This window comes from Lissotriton vulgaris, chromosome 12 (genome assembly GCF_964263255.1).
Source record: "Lissotriton vulgaris chromosome 12, aLisVul1.2, whole genome shotgun sequence".
In the NCBI taxonomy this organism is placed as follows: Eukaryota; Metazoa; Chordata; class Amphibia; order Caudata; family Salamandridae; genus Lissotriton; species Lissotriton vulgaris.
The window spans coordinates 348,949,912-348,974,434 of NC_141700.1; the positions used below are offsets into that span (position 1 = coordinate 348,949,912).

General features: G+C 47.2%; 1 protein-coding gene across 1 annotated transcript in view; it reads right to left on the bottom strand.

Annotated features, from left to right (window-relative positions):
- The window catches only part of VPS35 (VPS35 retromer complex component), a 526,314-nt gene that overhangs the window by 401,120 nt on the left and 100,671 nt on the right, over positions 1-24,523 (bottom strand). Inside the window, exon 2 of the mRNA XM_086945112.1 lies at positions 13,668-13,766. Coding sequence (XP_086801238.1) covers positions 13,668-13,766 — 99 coding nt within the window. The remainder of the gene's footprint in view (positions 1-13,667; positions 13,767-24,523) is intronic.

A 24,523-nucleotide genomic window follows, 5' to 3' on the forward strand; every position in this document is an offset into this window, starting at 1 on the left:
CTGGAACATGGTCAACTCAAATATACATGCTAGTAACAAACACAGAACACACAAGGTGCTAAACATTACAAGAGGATCCTATACAGGCATCCTACAAATACAGACAAATGGCACAAGAGTAGCAAGGGAGGGGCTGGCACAGATAAATGAATATTTCTGGGACATACAGGATTAATTAATATGAAAAAATAGAGTTAAAAGAAACTAACATAAGCTTTGTGTAGCAGATTTGTGTGGGAAGACTGACCTTGGAAAACAGACGGGTGCGTGGCCTGACCAAGGATGGCGTAAGACGCGTAATCCCAGAGCCCCCACTGCCAATGGGCCCCATGAACCTCTCTAAGCTATTCTTGAAGTCTGATTGCCCCCACCCATCCCCCCCCCTCCACACACCACACAGGACCCTCTGCCAAGCTAGACTGGGCCTGTCAGAGGAGCTGGTGACACCCGTTTGCTTCCTGGATTCATCCTCCCGCACCCACCTCTGCGGCTGTGAAGCCTCCTGCCGCCATCTTGCTTCGAACGTCCCCGGACTGCTGTGCTGCTGGGGGGCGCCCAGCCTGACCTATAAGTGCTCAGGGCTGCCTGTGCTCACAGTGACTGCTGGGGCTGCTGCCAAGATCCACTAAACTCCTGGACCGCCGGTGTGCCTGCAGACGTTGCAGCTGTAGACAACGCTGATGCCTCATTCCCAGGCATAGCTCTCATCGGCTGTTATGGGGGCGTACCGCCTCAACACGAGTTAGGCTCTACCCTTGGGGCCTCTAGCATCTGCTAGGCACTGGACCTCCATGCCTCTCCTGCACTGGCATCTAAACCGGTCTTCCCGCCCTTCGCTGCAGTGCCCACGGGGCCTGGCCCACCAGTGTCCACGGAGACCCCTACTACTGAACCAGTCTGCTGTGCCGAGGCAACAACACTAAGCCCTTAGCACCTGGACTGTGCTGACCTGAGCTTGTACGCCTTCTTGCAGACATCGACACAGTGGTCTCGCTTGACATGCCTAGAGGCAAGGCTGCCAAAGATAGCTCAGTAGATTCTCTGTGGGCCACATCGGCTGCAACAGACATGGGCATGAAGAGGGTCGGTCTCGCAGCCTCCACTCTAACTATAACACAGGACTATATGGACAAGTTCCTCTCTGACATACGAAAGGAGATTGGCTCCCTGAAGAGAGACTTGAATAGCTGCCTCAACAAACTATGCAAAGATGTCGCAGCAGTGGGTGACAGGGTTGATGATCTTGAACACACCGTTGACTCTTGTGCCGAAGACCAAGAAGCCCTGTGGAGAAGGGTGAGCCCTCGGGAAGAGCAAAATATATAGAGCTTCAAGCCAAACAGAATACTTAGAAAATCGGGGGCAGCGTAACAATCTCCGCATCAGGGATAATCCTGGTGGAGCAGAGGAGGAAGATATTATGAACTTCACTGAGACCTCCGAATGGCTAAACGTGGGGGCCCGCAGGATGCACCCCTGATTTTGGACTGAGCACATAAAGTTGGCGCCGCCCCAGGGCACCCGAATGCCCCATCCGGACATTCTCACCAGGGTCCACTTCTTCCAAGACAAAGAAACTGTGCTTCGGGAGGCACGGGGTAAGGTGAACCTAGTGTTCAGAGGCTACACCATACAAATTCTCTAAGATCTCTCCCCCTTACCTTGAAGAAGAGACAACTTTAAACCTATAACTGAACACTTACGATCTCAAAATACCAAATACCAGTGGGCTCACCCCTTTGGGCTGCTCTTTCACAGAAAACAAGATCCGTCCTTGGCCTTCCGGGGGACCCCAAAGAGGGGGGTGCCCTCACCTCTTCCTCCATGCATCTGGACCGATGGTGGCCCAAATGGCGTACTGTCCACAAACTGGGCCATTCCCGCCACGCAAAGTCCACTCAGACTGCAGGGATGGCAAAAGCGGACATAACTGCACACCTCCATAAAATGAAGTCAGAACAGGCACACTCATCGGCAGGCGATGCGTGACCCACGCACCTACGCCTGGCTCGCTATATGTTGGTGTTTGGTCAACTCTCCAGCTCTGCAAACTGCAATCTGCCCAGCAGTGCCCAGGGCACGGAGCCTGAACTGTTAATGCTCATTGCTTGATGTCATTTTTTTTAAACCGTTATTTATTCAATTAATCACCCATAATCAATAGTTTTGGAGGAATAACTTGTAATGTACTGTAATAACCTATCATAAGGCTCTTCATTACTAATGATGACTTATATAAGTCTATTCTTCCCCTCTTCACTACAGTTCTTAAAGCATTTTATGTTCTCACCAGATTGTGTAAATGTTTGAGCATCCCCTATTCTAAGGGAATAGAGTTCTTCCGTGTTTTTAGTTTGTCTCATTTTGGCTACCCATTGTGGAAATCTTGGTGGATCCGGCAATCTCCAGTTTTGCAATTTCAGAGATGTGACTACCAAGGAAGCAATAAAAACAAACAGTTTTTGTTGGACAGTTAAATTTAAATTGGAAATCCCAAATTAAATAGCCAAGGATGGGGATCTAGAGTTGGGTTGAGTTGCCTGCTGAGCCACTGGAATATCCTAGACAAGTAATCGGACATTTTGGAATAGGAAAAACAGATATGAAACCAGTGCCCTCTTAGATGATTACATCTAAAACAGGCTGATGACATTTCTGAGAACATTTTTGGGAGTTTATCAGGGGTATAATATAGCTGTCATTTAGAGGGAAACGCCATACTTTTAAAATTCGCCCAACGAATCGCCTTGTTGGACCATCTATTGTAGTCCTTCTATAACGCTGCATCCATTCGACACCCAGTAGACTTATGTATTTTTAAAAGGGCACTTGGGACTGTTTGCTCATAGAATTATCGCTGCAGAATGCGTTACCAACTCCCTATTCCCGATGTTTCCTTAACATATAATGCGATCTGTTCCCCGATCTTCAGATTTCCCATCACCCATCTAGCTAAAGAGTCGCTCATAACCTGGAGGGTTTCCCCTTGATAGTAGCATGTGAATAGTAATGTGACCCCCCTTCCAGCTGCATCGGCTGAGGCCAAAAAGTCCTGTTTTATGAACTTTGGCCACTTGGGAGGAGGCATATTTTTTTAAATGAGTCTTCTGCAGAACAATCACGTAAGGCCGATTTGCCATTGAAGTCTGGCTCTCAGTTTAGTTTTTTTTTTAACCCCTTCGATGCTGATGACGAGCTCAGCTCGTCATCAGCCACGGGTGGCGTGTGCTGATGACGAGCTGAGCTCGTCATGTAACGCGGTATTTTTAAAAATGCCGGACAGCGCAAAAATCACCGCAGCAGCGATGCGGTTAACTGAGTTTTATATAGCGCAAACTTGACCCGAATCGGGTATCAGAGAGCTTTACATAGCACCAGTTGCAGCCATTTGGGCAGGCTATCTCTTTCAGATCTGTTAGCTCCCTTTATATCTCTTATTCTTCTACCCTCATAATTAAATCGGTTGCATCCGATCCTGGAATTTCCTAGTTAGGTCTGTGATTACCTTCTTCTTTTCTCCCCCCCACCTTGAAGTGATCCCATCTCCTCCCCCTCCCCTTTGATCGGGCCCCTACCCGTCATGGGCCCATACCCCCTGTGCCCTTAAACGAGTATCCCCACCTTCCCCCGAACCCCTACATTTGTACCTTGACATGGTACTAGGAGCTTCCTGCTGGAGGAGATGGTATAACACAGCCTGTCATCCCTGAGCGAGACTAAAGTGGACAGACAAAAAGTATCAATATTGTTCCTTATCTTCCACATGCCAATTTTTATCACAAATGTTTTATTAATATGGATTCTATTTCCTATTCGTCCCCTCTTCCTTGATTGAGAGAAGAAGATCTTTCGCCCACTCTACTGACTAAAATACATATGATCTGCCTTCATACAGGACTTTTAGCTTATTTTTCTGTATCAATCATTCCAACAAAATCTTTACGTCTTTGTGCTGCTGAAATTGACATATTTGAATAAATTCTAAATGAGAAGTTATCTGTAGCAGTAAACACATTGTTTTTAATTAGTTGAGACAGGATTTTTTCTTTGAATCTAAAATCTCCAAAATTAACCAGGATTGTGCTTGGAAATTTGGGATTTGCAGAACAAGTTGCTGGCACTCGATGTGCTCTGTTGATAGTCAGGTCACCAATGTCTTTTGCTTTTTCCGGGGGAACTACTTTAAGCACCAGTTTATTTATTAATTGGACCGCTACCTGACCTGCTTCCCGATCTTTGGGCATGCCAATAAATCTTAGGTTGAGCGTCGAGCACGGTTTTCAACTTCATCCAATTTTACCTGAAGATCGTCGAGTTCTGTTTGCAGTTTAGTTCGATTACTTCCATGATCGTTGCTGTTTGTTTCTAGGGTGGATACCTTCTGTTTAACCAATGTCAAGCGGGTCGAAAGCTGGTGGGATTTCTCATTGAGCTGGCCCAATTGCTCATTCGTTTTGCTGTATGCCGATTCTTGGGAAAGCTTTATTTCGCGAAGCTCACATAATATCTAATTTAGCCTTTTCTTGATAGTAGCGGATGATATAGTGTGAGCCGGTACGTCTGTCACTTTTTCCTCTGGTTCTGTTGACATTGTTGGTATTTTAATATGTAGTGAAGCTGGTTCCATCGCCATGGCAGATGGTACTTATCATCGGTCGTCAATTGCCGGTTGGCTGGCTCTAAAAGATTGGTTTTGTGCACCCCCTTGAGTTCTCCCAAGGAGAAGAGAGAATATGTTGGTTTTCCTGATTCCTGTACCGTACCTTCTAGACATACAGTCGGCAGATCTGTATACGATTTTGTGGAATGGGCTATTGTCTTGGCTTTCTCTACCACGGAGGGGATGCTGCCCTTGTCTTTGTTCTTTACTAGATCCATCTTATTTCTTCCAGCCCATGAAGGTTTATACTCCATTCTATCTGGATATGAAGGAGGAGTTGAGTGACTGGAAGAGCGAGATTCAGTTCCTTCAATACTTTGTTTGAGCTGGGGTTTCTTCCTTGTAGCACGTTTTTTTTTTTTTTTACTAGTGATGGATCTATTGATATACGCTTCATTGAGGAATCGTTATCGCTTGTTATAGATATTGAGTCAGGGTAATGCTGGAATTAATGTAGGTTGGCCAAAAGCTGCATCAGGCTTGGTTTCCTCTTCTCAAGGGGGATCCTAAAAAGCACACCCTCTGAGCTGCTTTGATCCCCTCTTCCTGGTCTTCTTGCGATTGTATAACTCAAACAACAGGAGAGTGTTAGTATCTACAACAGACAAACTCTACTAGCCAAAGTTAGTACTAGAAACCGCTAAGTTGTTAGACAAGGCTATTATTGTCAGTTGGAAAGGATAGAGTGCACGTGTTCAAAGAACTAGCTAAAAGGACCCTCAGGCCCCAGTGGAACACTGGTAGCCAGTTGTCTTCATTGGGTCCCTTTTGTCGCTAGGGAAGTGAAAGTGAATCTAAAAAGAGTACGCACTACTCCTCAAAATTATTTAATAAGAGGGTAGCTCTAACTCTGTTAAAAACAGTGATCGAAAAACATAAATTTTTCTGGACTACACCGGGTTGTGTAAGTTTGAACCACAAAGTCCCATTTGAAAAAGTGTAAAGAAAATATTATAAAAACACGGTCAACATGTTTCTGCCAGTTGAGCTGAGTTCGCTCGGCATTCGTCAGGACCAAGGAGAAAAATCAACTCACTGTTCTGGGCACCCTAAAGTGCACAGATACAGGGAGTAGTGTCATTTAATGATACGACCTGTGATTTGTCGGAGCACTTAGTAGGAAAGTCTTCCCCAAGTTGCTAGTGGCTCCTTCTTAGAGGAGACACCATTGGATTTATCATTTACTGAAAGTGTGCCCCATGGGCAATGCGGCAGGAGGAATCTTCACGTCCCCAAAAAGCAGTGATACGGGCGGCGGATGTGGCCGTTTGTAGGTGACCAAGCAGGGAGCCGTTTGGTGTAAATGCCCAAACGTGAAGATTCCTCCTACCACTAAACAGGATATGAAGATTTCGGAGTATAATCACGGCCAAACTCCACTGAATTTGAAATAATATTGTTTGTTTTTTTAACATAAATCCATACCAATATCTGGAATTCATTCTTCAGGTCTCCACTGAAATACTCAATCTTTCAACCAATATCACTTCCAAATCGTTTCAGGTTTGAAAAATATTATTCCACAGTGGAGTATTGTGCAAATATAAAATATTACAATTATTTACATTCTCTCATGGATTCATTCCCTTTTCACACAAAGACTGTCCAAATTTCTATGATAATTGAACAAAAATCCATCACCCCATCCTGCTTACTGTAGGAAATGTTCCATCTTTCTTATATGTTTGCACCCACTTCAGGGTCTAATGAATCTCCAGCTTCACTGCTAACCACATATAGTGTTTTGTGGCTTTTTGTAATAACGCTGCCATGCAAGTCATCTCTCCACGATTTATCGCAAACTGGTTAATAACTCGCCGGACCCATTGGTGGCATTCCGGGAGACATGGACAGGGAACCTCGGGCCATGGAGGATGAGGATTGGCAGGAGGCAATACAGAACCTGCAGAAAGTGGCAATCCGGTCAGGGTTCCGACTGGTTCAGCTCCAGATACTTCATCGCTCATATTATTCCAGGACACAGTTATAGCTAAAATTGGGCAGTCATCCACATCTTTATGTCTGAGGGGATGTGAAGGCGAGGGATAATTTTTTTCATATTCTCTGGGAATGCCCTGTGATACAAGTTTATTGGAATGAGGTCACACAAGCAATTACTGGGGTGCTGAATCTAGTGATCCCTATGCATGGAAAGTGGCTTTTATTGATGGTCTCTGGGGAGGAGGCATACCCCAAATATCATAAAGCATGGCTGGCTGGGGTGGTGTTAGACCTGGGATCATTGGCGTGGGTCTCCCTTCCCCAGTGACTCTTCCTGTCTTGTATGTTGGCTGGATGTTGATGTTCTGGGCGACGTGCCACTGCTAATCAGTGCCACAGCGCGAATGCTCCATGTATATAAATGACTGTGTGAATAAGGATAACTCTAATGCTTACATCTGTATAGCACGTTTGTTAAGGATTACTTTCTATCACCCTATCCGGCACTAGGAACCTGATAGGAACTGCGAGTTTGATATGCTTATGCTAAAGCCAGGGAGGGCCACCTTGTAGTTAGGATCGTTTAGGTATTATATGTTGTGAAATGACTTTCCTGAAAACGCAGCAGTTTCTTGTTTAAAGCATTACTTCGGGCTGTTGAGAGTATGGGTATTGGACATCTGGTTTTGGAGCAGCAGGGCCAGCTGGGACAGACCTGGCTGGAGAGAGAGAGGTCCGTATTCCAAGCGTGGGGAGGGGTGACTCTTTGATCCGAGCAGGGCTGTGCCTGGCAAGGTGAATGATGGCTCCACCTCCCACTGGGTGTCTGTTAGCAGACCCCCTCATTCTGAAAGGGCAGGATGTCGCCTCGTAAACCAAGTGCTTCCTGACCCCACCAAACTGGTTCTAACTGGAGTCAGTGATTTGTAACCTTAGAGAACAAAGATTTTGTAGGTATAAAATGCTGCGCTGGAACTCTGGCCAAGGGTTTTCCTTCTGGATGTCAAAACGAAACTCTGTCCGAGTAAACAGAGGAAAGGACTTTGCAACTTTCACCCATCTTGACGAAGAAACTTCCAGAGGGCCTAAATCGAGAGAGCCTCCTGCCGAAGTCTCAGGGAAATTAGACTTCACCCAGTCAGCCGTCGGAATTCCTGTGCGAGGAGTTCTGCTTGCAGGTGAGGCCCCGTCGAGTAATCTGGAGTCTCTAATTCTACTGTAAGGACCACGGACTGGGCATCTTTTGAACTTTTGCTAAACCTGTGCGGGACGCTGCATCTTAGAGAGAACTGCCTCTGCTGAGCGCCCGCCTGACTCTGAACCTTTGAATTATTCTTTGCTGAACCTGTGCGGGCCGCTGCAGCTAAAACGAGAGCTGCCGCCGTTGAGAGCCCGCCTAAATCTGTACCCTCCAACCTTCCGCAGGATCCATGTGGGCTGCTGCAGCTGACGGAGAGCTGCCCTCACTGAGAGTCGCCGGAACCTGCACCATCGTGATTTGACGTGTGGGCCGCCGCAGCCGAGAGAGAGGTATAGCCGCTGAGTGGCCACACCCTGTGCTACTGTGCACCATTGTAATTTGTTGTGTGGGCCGCCGAGTGACCACACCCTTTGCTACTCTGCACCATTGTGATTTGTCGTGTGGGCCGCCGCAGCCGAGCAAGAGAGCTGTAGCCGCTGAGTGCCCACACCCTTTGTTACTGTGCACCATCGTGATTTGTCCCGTGGGCCGCCCCCGCCAAGAGAGAGCTGTAGCCGCTGAGTGCCCACACCCCTTTGCTACTGTGCACCACCGTGATTTGTTCCGTGGGCCGCCCCAGCCAAGAGAGCTGTAGCCGCTGAGTGCCCACACACTTTGCTACTGTGCACCACCGTGATTTGTTGGTTGGGCTGATGCAGCCAAGAGAGCTGTAGCCGCTTTGGGCCCACACCCCTTGCTACTGTGCACCCCCGTGAGTTGTCCTGTGGGCCGCCGCAGCCAGGAGAGAGCTACAGCCACTGAGTGCCCACCATCCTTTGTTACTGTGCATCATCTTGATTTGTCGCGTGGGCCGCTGCAGCTAAGAGAGCTCTTTAGCTGCTGAGCGCCCACACCCTTTCTTACTTTGCCTCATCAGAATTTGTCCCGCGGGCCGCCGCAGCTAAGAGAGAGCTGTAGTTGCTGAGCGCCTGCACCCTTGACAACTTTGCATCCCCTTTGGAGATGTCCTGTGGGCCGCCGCAGCTAAGAGAGCTGCTGCCGCTGTGGGCCCACCACGGAGCTGCACGACGAGAGTCCTCGCCACCCCCGACTCAGGCCGCCGCAGCCGCGTGCTGCTCCTGAGAACCCACCTGTCCCTGACTGCCCGAATCAGTGTGGGTGCACACTGCGGACCTCTGCAGCCCCGTATTGTGGCCGCTGGGAGTCCGCTTGTCATCGTCTCTGCTTCTTCGAAAAGCTGCGTGCTGTCTCCCCTTTCAGTGACAGGTACCTGGTGCGCAACGGGTCACGTAGGCTCCGTCCATGGGCTCAGTCAGTGTTACGCTTTGGTGAATATGTTGTTATCTCTTTGAGTCCCTACGGGTTGACGTATATTGTAGTTGTTGAAGCGCTTTGAGAGTTTTGAGTTAAACTGTTAGATAAAGATATTATTTTTCTATACCTACCTGAGTTGTGTCCTTTTGTGGAGTCATTACTGCCTTATTGTACGTTGTCATAAATGCTTCACACACTGCCTCTGAGATAGGCCTAACTGCTCATGCTACGTTACCACAGGGTTGAGCAGGGGTTGTCAAAGGGGGTGACCCACTTGCCCTGACTTAGGAAGAAGGGTCCCTATTTGGACACCCAGGACTTCGCACACAATTCAGCGAAGACATCGCAGACTTCATCAGCCCGCACGCCCTCCCCTCCGCTGACTACATCCTCCTAGGGGACCTCAACTTCCACCTGGAGAACAACAAGGACAGCAACACCACCACCCTGCTGGACAACCTCACCAACCTCGGATTCAAGCAACTGGTGACCACCCCCACCCACTACGCCGGCCACACGCTTGACCCAGTCTTCTCCTCCAGCAAGTACATCTCCTTCAGCCACTCCCCCGGCCTTCACTGGACAGACCACAGCTGCGTCCACTTCAGCTTCAGAAGAACCACGACACACCACCACCCGCAACAGGCTCCCCGCAGGAGCTGGAAAAAGATCACCACCGACCAGCTCACCACCTCCCTTAGCCAGAACCCTCCCGCCAGCACAACGAACCCCAAGGAAGCAGCCAGCAACCTCACACAGTGGATCACCAACTGCGCAGACGACCTTGCACCACTGAAGACCCCTCCCAGCAGACCTGGCAGCAAGAAAGCCTCTTGGTTCACGATGAACTCAAGAACTCCAAGAAGAAATGCCGCACCCTCGAGAAAGCCTGGCGCAACGACCCGACTACAGACAACATGACCGCCCTCAAGCAAGCCACCCGCAAACACCACCAGCTGATCCGCACCACCAAGAAGACTGCATTCAAGGAACGACTAGACAACGCCCAACAGCAAGGAACTCTTCAGCATCGTCAAAGAGCTCACCAACCCCAGCGCCGGAAACAACGACATCATTCCCTCACAAGACCTCTGCGACTCACTCGCCTCGTTTTTTCACAGCAAGATCGCAGACATACACAACAGCTTCGGCGCACAGACCACAGACCCCCCACCACCACCCACTGCGCCTGGACCCCGGTCAGCCCCGAAGACACCATCCGCACGATGAACACCATCCACTCCGGATCACCGACCGACCCATGCCCCCACCACGTCTTCAACAAGGCCGACTCCATCATCGCACCCCAACTCCGGGACATCATCAACTCCTCCTTCAACACCGCCACCTTCCCGGAGAGCTGGAGGCACGCCGAAATCAGCGCCCTCCTGAAGAAACCATCAGCGGACCCCACCGATCTCAAGAACTACCATCCCATCTCGTTCCTCCCTTTTCCTGCCAAAGTCATCGAGAAGACCGTCAACGGACAGCTTGCCGCCTTTATCGAGACGAACGGATCCCTCGACCACTCGCAGTCCGGTTTCCGAGCCAACCACAGCACCGAGACCGCCCTCATCGCAGCCACCGACGACATCAGATCCCTGCTCGACAACGGGGAAACAGCGGCCCTCATCCTCCTGGACCTCTCCGCAGCGTTCGACACTGCCTGCCACCGCACCCTAGTGCAGCGCCTCAGCAACATCCGAATCCAAGAGAAGGCACTGGAGTGGATCATCTCGTTCCTTGCCGGAAGAACCAAGAGAGTCCGCCTCCCCCCGTTCAGATCCGAGGCCACCGAAGTCATTGTAATTGTAATTGTGTGTGTCTTGTAAAGCGCACTTCTACCCGCACCGCAGGCCTCGTAGCGCTATAGACCGCTGGGGAACCCGTCCTGGCTTTCCCTGTGAGATAGTCCCTCCTGGGAGTCTCCAAGGTGAAACCAGGCATCCCCGGCGTTTGTGAGGGGCCGTTGTGGAGATGAGGCAAGCTAATGCCCAGAGTTGCCGAGTTTGATCTCTGGTTGGAGTAGGCACCGATGCGAGAATTATCGAGTCCGCTGATCCTGGTCCAAGACCCTGCCGCGTCGGGAATCGAACCCTGGTCCCGGGCCGTTCTCTGCTCTCGGGTCTGCCGCCTCTAACCAGTGAGCCACACCACTCCACCTCATCTGCGGCGAACCACAAGGATCATCACTCAGCCCCCCCTCTTCAACGTCTACATGAGCCCCCACGCAGCCATCGTACGCCAACACAACCTCAACATCATCTCCGATGCCGACGACACCCAGATGATCCTCTCCCTCACCAACGACCCCGCCACCGCCAGCACCAACCTACACGAAGGGATGAACGACGTGGCCGAGTGGATGATAAACAGCCGCCTGAAACTGAACTCATGAACTCAGACAAGACGGAAGTCCTCATCCTGGGTTCATCGCCCTCCGCCTGGGAGGACTCCTGGTGGCCCCCTGCCCTGGGCAGCGCACCCAAACCAACGGACCACGCACGCAACCTGGGCTTCATCCTGGACTCCTCCCTCTCGATGAACAGACAAGTCAACGCGGTCTCATCCTCGTGCTTCAACACCCTGCGCATGCTCCGAAAGATCTTCCGGTGGATCCCCACCGAAACCAGGAAGACGGTCACCCAAGCACTCGTCACCAGCCGACTAGACTACGGAAACACCCTCTACGCCGGAACCACAGCCAAACCCAAATCCAACGCATCCAGAACGCCTCCGCACGACTCATCCTGGACATCCCCCGACACAGCCACATCTCCGGACACCTGAGAGACCTGCACTGGCTCCCCATCAGCAAGAGGATCACGTTCAGACTCCTCACCCAAGCACACAAGGCCCTCCACGACCTGGGCCCCAGGTACCTCAACAACCGCCTGACCTTCTACACTCCCACCCGCCAGCTACGATCGACCAGCCTCGTCCTCGCCCTCGCCGCTGTTCCACGCATCCGCAGAGCCACCACCGGAGGAAGATCCTTCTCCTACCTGGCAGCCAAGACATGGAACTCCCTCCCCATCCACCTCCGACTGACCCAAGACCACCTCTCCTTCAGGAAGCAACTCAAGACCTGGCTCTTCAAGCAGTAGCGGACCCCCTTCCCCAGCACCTTGAGACCCTCCGGGTGAGTAGCGCGCTGTACAAATGTTGTGATTGATTGGACAGTGGCGCCAGCCAGTGCCAACTAGAGACCCCCATTTCTAACTGGTGGCAAAAAGGAATATAGCACAGGCCTGGGGTTCCATTAATCCCCCTGGACTCCAAGATTGGCAAATAGACCTAGACTGGTGTATGAGAGCAGAAAAACAATCTACCATAGCAGGGGCAGTCCGAAGAAGTGGAAAAAGATTTGGGGAACTTGACAGTCACACAGGGGGGTTCTGGGGAGTCATATTAGGTGTAGGTTTGAACTGCTCACAGGCAGTAGAGGGGTGGGTGGAGAGGTTCGATATTTCCAATGGGCCGTAAAACTGACTTCGCGGATCCTAAGGTTTAAATGTTTGCAGTTCAACTTCTTGTCATTCAAATGCCATGTATGTGCGATGTGATTTGATGGGCCATGAAGATAGTCCTTCTGTGATGAGCAAGTTTGCAACAAAAAGAAAAAGTGATTTGATTTAAATTATAACTCTTCCTTTTGTGACAGGCAAATGGCGATTTTTGATTATCAGGACAGAGATTTAATCGGTGGTCATTCCATTGTTTTGTCACATCTATTTTACTCCTATATCCTCATAAGTATAATTTATACAGGCAAGTGATTGCATATAAGCAAAGTGCTGTTTCACATGCTGCAATATCTTGCAACTATAACTTTTTCTCCCAGAGTATGTTAACACGATTTTGTATTTAAGTAATGTTTGCATATTGCCAAAGGGTTATGTTCTTTTTCTTTAAACTAATATTTTTTAATCTACAAGTTTTCTGATGTAACAAATCTTGAATTAATCAATCTGGATTTAAATCAACATCACTTTAAATTAGGACTCTTCTCATAGGATGATTTGAAAACTGTAAATCTGTGCCATATTCGTTTAATCAATGTTCAATTGTTGTGTAACATGGTCCTTATTTTATCTCCTTGTGTGTGCAGAAAAGTTCATAACACATCTAGCTGTTCAATGCTGTTTTTTCTAAATTCTTTAATAAGTCTGATTCGCCACCGGTCTAGATATTCTTATGCTCATTTATTATTTCTTCAGGGAACAGAATTTCATTATTCACACATCATAATGCAGCACAGGTTCTGTCAGGTGGTCTTGGCCCGCAAGGTACAAAGGGCACAGCAAACAGAAATACCCGCTTTTCAAAAGAAATTAACATTCAGTAGACAGGATAAACTTGCATTTCCCCAATCAGCGTCTAATAAAGTAATTTCCATAAAGTAGGAATAACCATTATACATTAAAAGCTAATGACAGGGGGATTGGCTCACGTAGCAAAATGCAAGCAGAATATTAAAATATTTGAGCTTGTGGGTAGAATAATTTCTTTTAACTTGATTCTACATCATAGATGCAATTTACATCTTACCAAGCATCGCTTCATTTGAAATGATTGAACCTTCACGGCCTGAACAGCCTCGTCAAGGAGCTTCTCCTGCTCATCCTGAGGAGACTGCTGTGTGGTCGGCTACAAAGGAAAAATATTACAAAGTCAAATAAGTTTCTTACCACTCTTACATAATACCATAAACACATAATTTTGACACTTGATTGGTCCTTTGCAAATACTGATCCTGTCTGCTCATTTAAGAATATTCCAGATCACTGCTTGTCTAAGAAGTAGGATGCAACCTTCTCTAGATTTCTGGCATGGGCAGAGTGGATATTTACTTGTGTACTAGGAGTCCTACCATCCTAGCTCAATACAGCACTCAAAAGTCTTAGGGTCCACTTCTCAGCACTGTATGTAAAATGAGCTTGAGCATACAGTGATTTTGGGAGCTATGGCTCATTTTTTCGACTCCTCTGTTCTACTCTCTCTCCACACTCTCAGAAGGATGAAGTTAACTTAAACTGGAGGGGGCTTCTCCTAGCTGTTAAATCATGAACATTAGGAGGCTACACAGACACAAAACTAGACTTTGAAGGCAATACGAAAACTGAATGAAAATCCATCATAATATAACAGATATAGCATCCTGCTTTCAAGCGAGCCTTTCACATGGGCACATGAAACTAGCTTTGGCAATGTCAATAGGTCTGCTGCTCCCTGACTACCATTTGTATTGGTCAATGCTGGTTTTGTCATGGTTTTTATAAAACGTTATTGTTAGAGGAGCTTCTGGGCCCTCGCAAATATGAAAAGAAGCACGGGCTAAAAGCAGAAATATGGATCACGTCTCAAAAAGAACATACTGCCATGGAAGTCCCTAGAACTAAAAGGAACTACTTTGTAAGTGGACGTGTTTATCATGAAAGAGAAGAATGCTGTCGCTTACTGTTAAGTTAGCCAATGGCTGAAGTAGGATGACTAAATGAAAGTGAGAATGACAAAGCCAGACTACTGAAAGAAGAGGGCCGGCTGAAAGACCCTATTATATGTTGATTTATATGACACAGTGACAGTTGCCTCTCGGTAGTTATCGTTCAGTCATATTTCCCATTGCAAAGACATTTAGTTGATTTGCATACAACATTTGACCCAGGGGACAAATTTACACAAAACTGGTGCCAGGCAGGTTTTTTTATATCCTCATTAAGTCTTGCTGTTAATCACATTTTGATTTCTGTACACAATGTGATTGGTTGGAATCACTCCGGTCCACAATTAGGGATTTGAAAGGAGCTCTAAGGAAAGCAAAAGGACAGGGATGCAGAGGGTATTAAATTTGGGAAATATTCTTTAGGGCGAAGCCAGAATCATGCTGTGCTTTCACGACGCCGGCAATAGAACAAACGCGCCATTAGCACGCATTAGTTCAGCACGCAAGTTGTCACAACTTGCTCTAGAGGGGCGCATTGGTGGAATCGTGTTGGATTAAAAGTCCAACACCTTCTCTACTGTTTGCAGACTGGAGTTGGAATAGTAAATGATCCTATTCCAAAGTCCAGCGCCCCTCTAAGGCAAGTCATTATAAAAACTTAGGTGCTGAATGAATGTGTACTGAGGACACATTCGCTCTAATGGAGGTGTGATGAAAGCATGCGTGCTAAACTCATGCGGGATTCAGTCGTACATTCCTCGCTGAGATATGGAGTCATAGCAAAATAATGAAAGTTAACATGGTGTGTTTCCTTCCCAAACTTGCATGTACTTTTACATTTTGGTTGAAATGCTTTGAAAGAAGAAATACACATTTATTATCAATCTGGGAAGATATTGTGGATTTTGGAAAGTATGTTATCATAAGTGATAAATTATATATCTTAATCCTAATTTTGAACCCAAATTACTATTTTTAAAAAAAGCACATAAAAATGTATTTGAAAACATAGCTAAAACTGAGCTATGGTGCAGGCTCAAATGTATGAAACCACTGAAATTTGCTAGTTATGGTTCATGGTGCAAACAATAACTATCAATTCAATTCAATGTCGTCTATTTCGATTCGTACAATCATTAAAGACACATATGGTAACAACACAACAGTTAAAAACTTTATACAAAAATACATAAAACTCATAAAAACCGACTCATGAAAGAAGAAAAAAGAATCCATAAGAGATTATTAAATAAATTAATAAGTTAATATAAAGAACGATAAAACTATAAAATACGACGATCAAAATTACATCTCATAGACTAACTCATAGAGGGCAGATCGTAAAACTTAGTAGATGGAACCATCTTAGAGCTATCTACATGTTCTAATGAGCACTAAACCCCAGTGGGCGAACAATGATGAAAGCTCTATCACTCAATTATTCCTAGGGAGCCTCTCGATAATCCTTTATTCTTAAAATACTTAGCTCTAATTACCCACATCCAGGTCAGGAATTTGGCTATTGCCAGTACAATGGATTCGTGAGTATTGGTTTTCAACATGCGGTATGCAGCTATGCTAGATCTTGTACCCATGTTAAGACCAATGGGTTTAAGGCATTTATTCATGGGGCGCTTATAAGCTGGACACACAAACAGGATGTGGGAAACTGTTTCATCCTGGAGTGAACAGGAATCACATCTAGTGGACAGTGGACTTTGCCATTTTTGCATAAATTATTTTAACGGAAGAGAGATAACCCTAAATTGGTGGTACAGTTTTCGGTCTCGGGATTTTAGTATGAGGCCCCAGTAACTCTCAAGCTTAGTGTCTTGTTTATGATCCATAAAGACACCGGTAAGTGAAGAGGTATTGATACGTAACATGGACCTTGTTTTTACCATCGCCCAATAGGCTTCCCTAAATAGTTTTTTGGTTGGAAATAGGTTGCTTTCGGGATTCTCCCACAGATGTCTATATCCCATTTCCACCAGGGTACACTTGATTTTTTGTAGCCATGGGATAATGTTTGAAGTATCAGCGCCTCTTACATCTTTCAGAGCATTTGCATAGTGAACCAGCTCCTGAGTGGTCTAGATCCTTCTCCAGTATGCCAGTGGCCTGAATCGGACTACACCCTCCAGGGAACAATAACCTAGATCTTGATACAATGGTTTGAGGGGGGTTGATTTGGGGAGGCCTGTTAGAGTTCTCAAGGAGACATTTTCGAAGCCCCATAACTCCACTCCATATAAAATAGAGGCCCTGACCTTTGCGTTGTAAATTGTTAATGCAGGGCGTACCGGCTTCGTTTGGGACAGTCTGTGCTCTTTCAATAGGGCCCATGCAAGTTGAACATGCTTAAAAGTCATAGGATCTATCTGGGGTTTCCAACTTTACTTACCTGGGGTGACCCCGGCAAAGAAGTTAACACATCTGTTTGTTCCAACTGAAAGTTATTCATTAAAACTCTTCCCTTGTACCATTTTATATTTGTGAAATGTCATGAATTTAGTTTTGTCAACATTGACCACCAGCTCATGGTCACTACAAAAGGTCTTGAATCTATTCAGAGCGCACTGCAACCCAGCTTGTGTCTTAGACAGGATGAGGGTAGCATCCGCAAACATTAGTAACAGAAACTTCACACCCGCGAGAGTGGATGCATTCGTTGGATGTGACAAATAGTAATGTACAACCCTATTAATAAAGGGGAAAAACAGTGTAAGGGCCATAACACATTCCTGCTGGACCCCTTTCGATACCTCAAACATGTCTGTGACCTTGACCTGCGACCCCCAGCGTACCTGCGCAAAATTTGACTCATGAAGCTTGATGATCAATGAGAGAAGTTCAACTGGCATCCCAAGATCTTAAAGTACTCCCCATAGATTTTTGAGTGGCACCAAGTCAAACGCAGATTTAAGATCTATAAAAGATGCACAGAGGGTACCCCCGCTATCACTACCGTGGGCCAGTACACCATCATGAACCTAAAGACCTGATCTATTGTGCTCACTTGTTGGTAAAATGCTAGACTCGAGTGGGGATAAAACAACGTTTTCACCTTCCCATGATTGAATCCTGCTCAGCACAAGCCTGGCTTTAATCTTCTGTAAGGAGTCAAATAGACTTATTGGCCTATAATTACCCGGACATGTGCAATCCCCCTTTTTAGGTAGAGTCTGCGAAAAGCGCGCGAAGCGCGTTCTCACTGCGGGAACTATAGTCGTCGGCTCAGCCGACAACAAGTGGAGACAGAGATGGCCACGCGCGCAGTATAGTCAATGGGAGAGACAAGAGATGGTCACACGCTCAGCATTGTCAATGGTATTTGGTCGCGCGCGTGAGCCAGTCTCCAATTCAGACTCGGAACTTGCGCCGGGATAGCCGATGTGCACACTCATGGCAACGGCGTCTCGTGCACTCCCACCACGCTTTCAGTTTTGCGGCTGGCGATCCAAGGAGCTCCATGCATCACGGCCGCCGCCATGAAGATCACGGGGGGATCCATGAAAATGCAGCCCTCAGCCTCCAGAGCAGCGCCAGCGGTAAGTGGGCTTCAGTTTGAAAAATGATGCCTCGAGCCCCAGTGCCTCCCAGTGCTGCCCAGAGCGAGCCCTACGCACACACACCCCGGAGCAACACCTTTGACATGCGTGCTCTGGGGGCTTTATTTTTATTTGCAATAAAGGGGCTTGTTTTAAGCTTTGAGTTTGTTTTCAATTGTGGTAACATGGTCTTCACGCAGGCGATTTTTAAGCTCTAGCAGTCCGTTTTAAGTCTCAGAAGTTTAAAGTTACGCAGATATGAATTTACCACACAATACATCTGAAAGGCTGCATGGCGTTGTCGAAACCAAAGTAAATACTCCCAATACAACCTTCCCCCGACCATTAGTTCCTCTTCCCTTCAGTCTAGTGTCACAGTTTGTCTCCCGATCTTTTGTGCTTGTTGCTTTACTTTCCTGTTGGTATTGACCTATTGGCACATTGGTAACAATTGGCACAGAGCAGCCACCTTTTTATGTTGGGTTCTGTGCAGCAGTTACCCTATTGGTTAACATTTGTGCAGTGTTAGTTGGTGTTTTCACAGAGCAGCACTACATGACCAAGGCTCATTTAACATTAGCGTAATGCTGGGTCGCAATCTTCACTGAGCAGGCCCTCTCTTCATGTCATGCACCAATATCCACAGTCATGTTGGTTTATATGGGCGTTGAGTGTTGGTACCGATCTGCACAGTTCACAGCAGCTTTCCTTCCCTCAGCACTAAACCAATCCACCCGTCAGTCCTCACCCCACACATTGCAACTCCCAGAACTAACCCCTACTGTAAACCCTCACTTCCGAACCCTGAACTCCGCCAACAGCTGCTCCTTCGTCCTTCCCCCGACCATTAGTTCCTCTTCCCTTCAGTCTAGTGTCACAGTTTGGCACAGCAATGCTCTCGCACACACAAAACAAAGTGTAACTCCAGATATTCATGTATAACAAGATAAAATGCTATTATAACAAAAATAAACAGATGCAGATCCTTGTGCGTTTTCCTTGTAGGTGGGTTGTTTTAATGAGTCCACAACCGTAGCAACGGTCCACAATCAGCCAACACGTGTTTCGTCGTGTTATGGTGAGTCAACACGACTCTTCAGGGCTGACAAAATAGAAAATAACGTGTGTATAGGTTTTGTCATATGTATCACATACTTTCTTGCATTGGATACGTGACAATGGTGATTCATATGTGCGCTTCTAAAGTACCGTTATCTCCATAATACAGCTGTCATTTAGTGTCACAGTTTGGCTCCCGATCTTTTACGCTTGTTTCTTTACTTTCCCGTTGGTATTGACCTCTTGGCACATTGGTAACAATTGGCACAGAGCAACCACCTTTTCATGTTGGGTTCTGTGCAGCAGTTACCCTATTGCTTAACATGTGTGCAGTGTTAGTTGGCGTTTTCACAGAGCAGCACTAAATGACCCAGGCTCATTTAACAATAGCGTAGTGCTGGGTTGCAATCTTCAGTGAGCAGGCCCTCTCTTCATGTCGTGTACCAATATCCACAGTCATGTTGGTTTATATGGGCGTTGAGTGTTGGTAACGATCTGCACAGTTCACAGCAGCTTTCCTTCCCTCAGTACTAACCCCAAATCCACCCGCAGCCTTTCGCTTCCGTCAGTCCTCACCCCACACATTGCAGCTCCCAGAACTAACCCCTACTGTAAACCCTCCCCTCCGAACCCTGAACTCCGCCGAAAGCTGCTCCTTCGTAATTCCCCCGACCATTAGTTCCTCTTCCCTTCAGTCTAGTGTCACAGTTTGTCTCCTGATTCATAGTCTACGGATTCTTTGTGCCCCCTTGCAAAACCCTTTTTGTTGCTTCTGTTTGGATTTATGAATGCTCATTGTTGGTGACCTGAAAACAAGTTTGTAATATTTGAAACGTTTGTGTGGAACATTAAATTGCAGTAAGCGGCATGGGCAACCTTCTTTGCAAAGAGAATTTAAAAGTGCAGAATATTCATCTTGAAGTGTCTTCTTCTGGCTACCACCTCATTATTTCTGATTTGCAAAACTGTTCAGTTTCTCTACTCATCAGAGTTAGTCCCTTATGAAAATCTGTAACATAGCAGTGTTAAGCATGGAATAATAAACTGGGCATTTATATTTACTGCCGGTTAGCCATCCCTATTTTACTAAGACATTTTCCTTTCCCAAGAACGCATTCTTTTTACGGCTCAGTATAATTAATAAAAAATAAATCCTTCAAGGACTATGGAGTAGGCTTTGCCCTACACAGTTTCAGACCACCCATGCAGGAGTGGGCAGACAGATGTCAGCACCACTCAGCATCACCACAGCATCACTCAGCGCCACCCCAGCATCACTCAGCGCCACCACAGCATCACTCAGCGCCACCACAGCATCACTCAGCGCCACCACAGCATCACTCAGCACCACCACTCAGCCCCACCACAGCACCACTCAGCACCACCACAGCACCACTCAGCACCACCACAGCACCACCACCCACATCAGTCAGCACCACTCAGCACCACCACATTATCACTCAGCACCACCACATTATCACTCAGCACCACCACATTATCACTCAGCACCACCACATTATCACTCAGCACCACCACATTATCACTCAGCAACACCACATTATCACTCAGCGCCACTACATTATCACTCAGCGCCACCACATTATCACTCAGCGCCACCACATTATCACTCAGCGCCACCACATTATCACTCAGCGCCACCACATTATCACTCAGCGCCACCACATTATCACTCAGCGCCACTAAAGCATCACTCTGCATCACCACAGCACCACTCAGCACCCCCACAGCTTCACTCAGCACCACCACAGCTTCACTCAGCACCACCACAGCTTCACTCAGCACCACCACAGAATCACTCTGGAACACCACAGAATCACTATGCGCTACCACAGCATCACTCGCGGCCTCCACAGCATCACTCGCGGCCTCCACAGCATCACTCGTGGCCTCCACAGCATCACTCGCGGCCTCCCCAGCATCACTCGCGGCCTCCCCAGCATCACTCGCGGCCTCCCCAGCATCACTCGCGGCCTCCCCAGCATCACTCGCGGCCTCCCCAGCATCACTCGCGGCCTCCCCAGCATCACTCGCGGCCTCCACAGCATCACTCGCGGCCTCCACAGCATCACTCGCGGCCTCCACAGCATCACTCGCGGCCTCCACAGCATCACTCGCGGCCTCCACAGCATCACTCGCGGCCTCCACAGCATCACTCGCGGCCTCCACAGCATCACTCGCGGCCTCCACAGCATCACTCGCGGCCTCCACAGCATCACTCGCGGCCTCCACAGCATCACTCGCGGCCACCACAGCATCACTCGCGGCCACCACAGCATCACTCGCGGCCACCACAGCATCACTCGCGGCCACCACAGCATCACTCAGGGCCACCACAGCATCACTCAGGGCCACCACAGCATCACTCAGGGCCACCACAGCATCACTCAGGGCCACCACAGCATCACTCAGGGCCACCACAGCATCACTCAGGGCCACCACAGCATCACTCAGGGCCACCACAGCACCACTCAGGGCCACCACAGCATCACTCAGGGCCACAACATCACTATGCGCTACCACAGCATCACTGAACGCCACAGCATCACTCGTCGCCACCACGACATCACTCCGCGCCATCACAGCATCAATCTGTGCAACCATTCAACAACAACTGGTTCAAATATGTTCTCCCAAGGTTTCAAGCTTTATTACAAATGTCACAAAAAGATGTTAATATTTCACTTCTGTTCTTGGATTTTCGTCACAATAAAATACACTGAACATAATCTTCACAAAAGTTATTTACAAAAGTTGAAGCTATGGCCATTATAAATTACAATCACTTTTATTTAAGTATTAATTATTTTAAAAAAATTAAAAACCATTGTTATTTGTAATGTCAATACATCTAAGTCACGTAAATACAAAACATGTTGCATTACAAATGCTATAGGTGTCACATTTGCGAAAGTTATAACTATTGGCATTGTAAATGACAAACCAATTCATTTAGCTATTTTTAAAACCAACACATAAATAAAAAAATTGTCATTTCCAAGACCAATAGCTCAAACTTTCCTAATGCGAGACCTATTGCATTGCAAATGCTTGTTATATATAGGTAAAATTTCTGCCCCACGTCACGATTCTGGGATGTGTGCCCCACTGGCATTTGCATTAGCAAGAATGTGAATATATTTTAGCCAATAATCTCTGTCATGCCGAAACAAGTCGGCCGGGATACAATCCAGGCCTGGAGCTCGACCTTTGGGTATGGAGTCTAAAGCTCTTCCTACCTCCCCTAGGTCAAAGGTTCCAATTTTATCGGTACTTAAAAATGGACATTGAAACATACTATCCGTCGCAACAGCCAACTGGGCTTGATAATGTGAGATACACTGATCTGGTGCTACATAATTGACAGGAATTTGTCTATGTTACTCACTACCCCACTTCAATGCTTGTCAAAAATTCTGCATCCTATTTCCTCTACTTGCATGCAGAAGTACCTCCCATCGTTTTTCATCAAACTCCTTCTTAGCTCTGTATTGAATTTTCTTGTAATTTGCCCTGTCAAACTATACCTTTTCCATTGATTTTGTTTTAATAGCTTGGGACAATTTCTGATATGCCTATATACAGTCCTTACTGTACCAGTTGGCAGGTTTTGCAATGACTATTACAGGGTTTGTGTGCCTTAATAAAAAAAACGCTTGAGCTCTATGAATAATTTCTCGTGCACCTTCATAATCGCTGCATTATTATCAGCCTGAGTTTCAAAAACAGATAGAGTCTTAAGTGTGTGCTCCACTGAGTTCTTCATGTGCTCAAGGGATTTATCATTCTCTAATATTTTTGCCCACTTCACCCTTCTCATATTATTCTCCAGGAAGACATCTGCTGTGACCTTTTTAATTATCTGGGGCTGTGAACCTATCCATAGTACCTTAGTTTTAACAAAAGTGGGTCATGATCAATCTCACTTCTTTTTGATACCTCCAGATCTATGACACATGGCCACATCTCCATGTTGATAAGAATATAGTCAATCCAGCTACTTCTTATACCATTACAGGATGTAGGGGATCCACTACAATCAGATAAGGACCTGCCATTTACTGCCCTTAGGCCCTTCTCAAAGCACAAGTTATTCAGTTGAAGGACTGCCTCAGTCTACTTCTTTATTGGCTGGAGGGTTATGGATGGAATGCCCCACTGTACATCCTCTTCATTACCATTACCACCATCATCATCGTGAATTTGGGGCTCAAAGGTACAATTGAAATTTCCCATTGTCACCACGTTGTGATCTCTCGGTTCGTCTAAAAAAGTCCCTAACAGGGATACTGTGTTATAAAGTTTCCCTCCGGCCAGCCCCCTGGCATAAATATTAACTAGTAAACCAGGTACATGGTTGGGGTGAATAATGATGGCCAAGATGTCAGGAGTATCAATATACATTTCCTCGACCCTGAAGCCTGGATGTTGCCTAACCCATGTGGTGAGCCCACCTGAGGGCCTTCCCTTTTGGTCAGCAGTAGCTGGCTTAGCACAAGTTACTTACCTTCGTTAAAAATAAATTTGTAAGAAACAGTAGTGTTAGATTCCTTACCTTAGAATAACCCCAGATTGGATCTGGAAAGTTTTGCATAGCAGTACCCCTGCGCATCGGTAGGCGTCGTCTGCGGCTCTGCGTCCGTCGTCGGCGTTGTTGGCGCCGGGATGACGTCGGAGTACTTAAGACGCCGCTATCGCGCGCTGACGTCAGTTCTTATACACAGCTTTTCCGCGCCAGAAATGCAGAGTCATGATAAAAACGGACACTGGTGCCATGAAACTAGGGCCCTGAAAGGGAAGAACCTTAACCCTAGATATCGGTTCGCAGAACGGGGAGGATGGTTGGGGCGGTAAGGAATCTAACACTAACTACTGTTTCTTACAGATATATCGTTACCGAAGGGAAGTAACTTGTGCATCTGAAAGAAACAGGTTAGTATTAGATTCCTTACCTTAGAATAGATACCGAGCAATACCAACCCCGGTGGTGGGACTGCGAACCAATGGTCACACCAGAAAGTCCTGGAGAACAGAACGGCCGAAAAAGCCATCTCTCCGGACTTGGCTGTCCAGGCAGTAGTGTCTAGCGAACGTGTGCGGCGAGGCCCACGTAGCTGCCTGACAGATGTCCTGAAAGGGGGCTCCCCGAACCAGGGCAGTAGCAGCCGCTCGTGGCCCGAGTGGAAAGGGCACACAGCCCCACATGAAACTCCTTTTTAGCCAGCGAATAACAAGCCTTTATGCACAAAACGACCCATCAAGAAATGGTTCGTTTGTGCACCGTCCGTCCCTTCTTAGTGCCCACGTAACCAACAAAGAGCTGGTGGTCCACC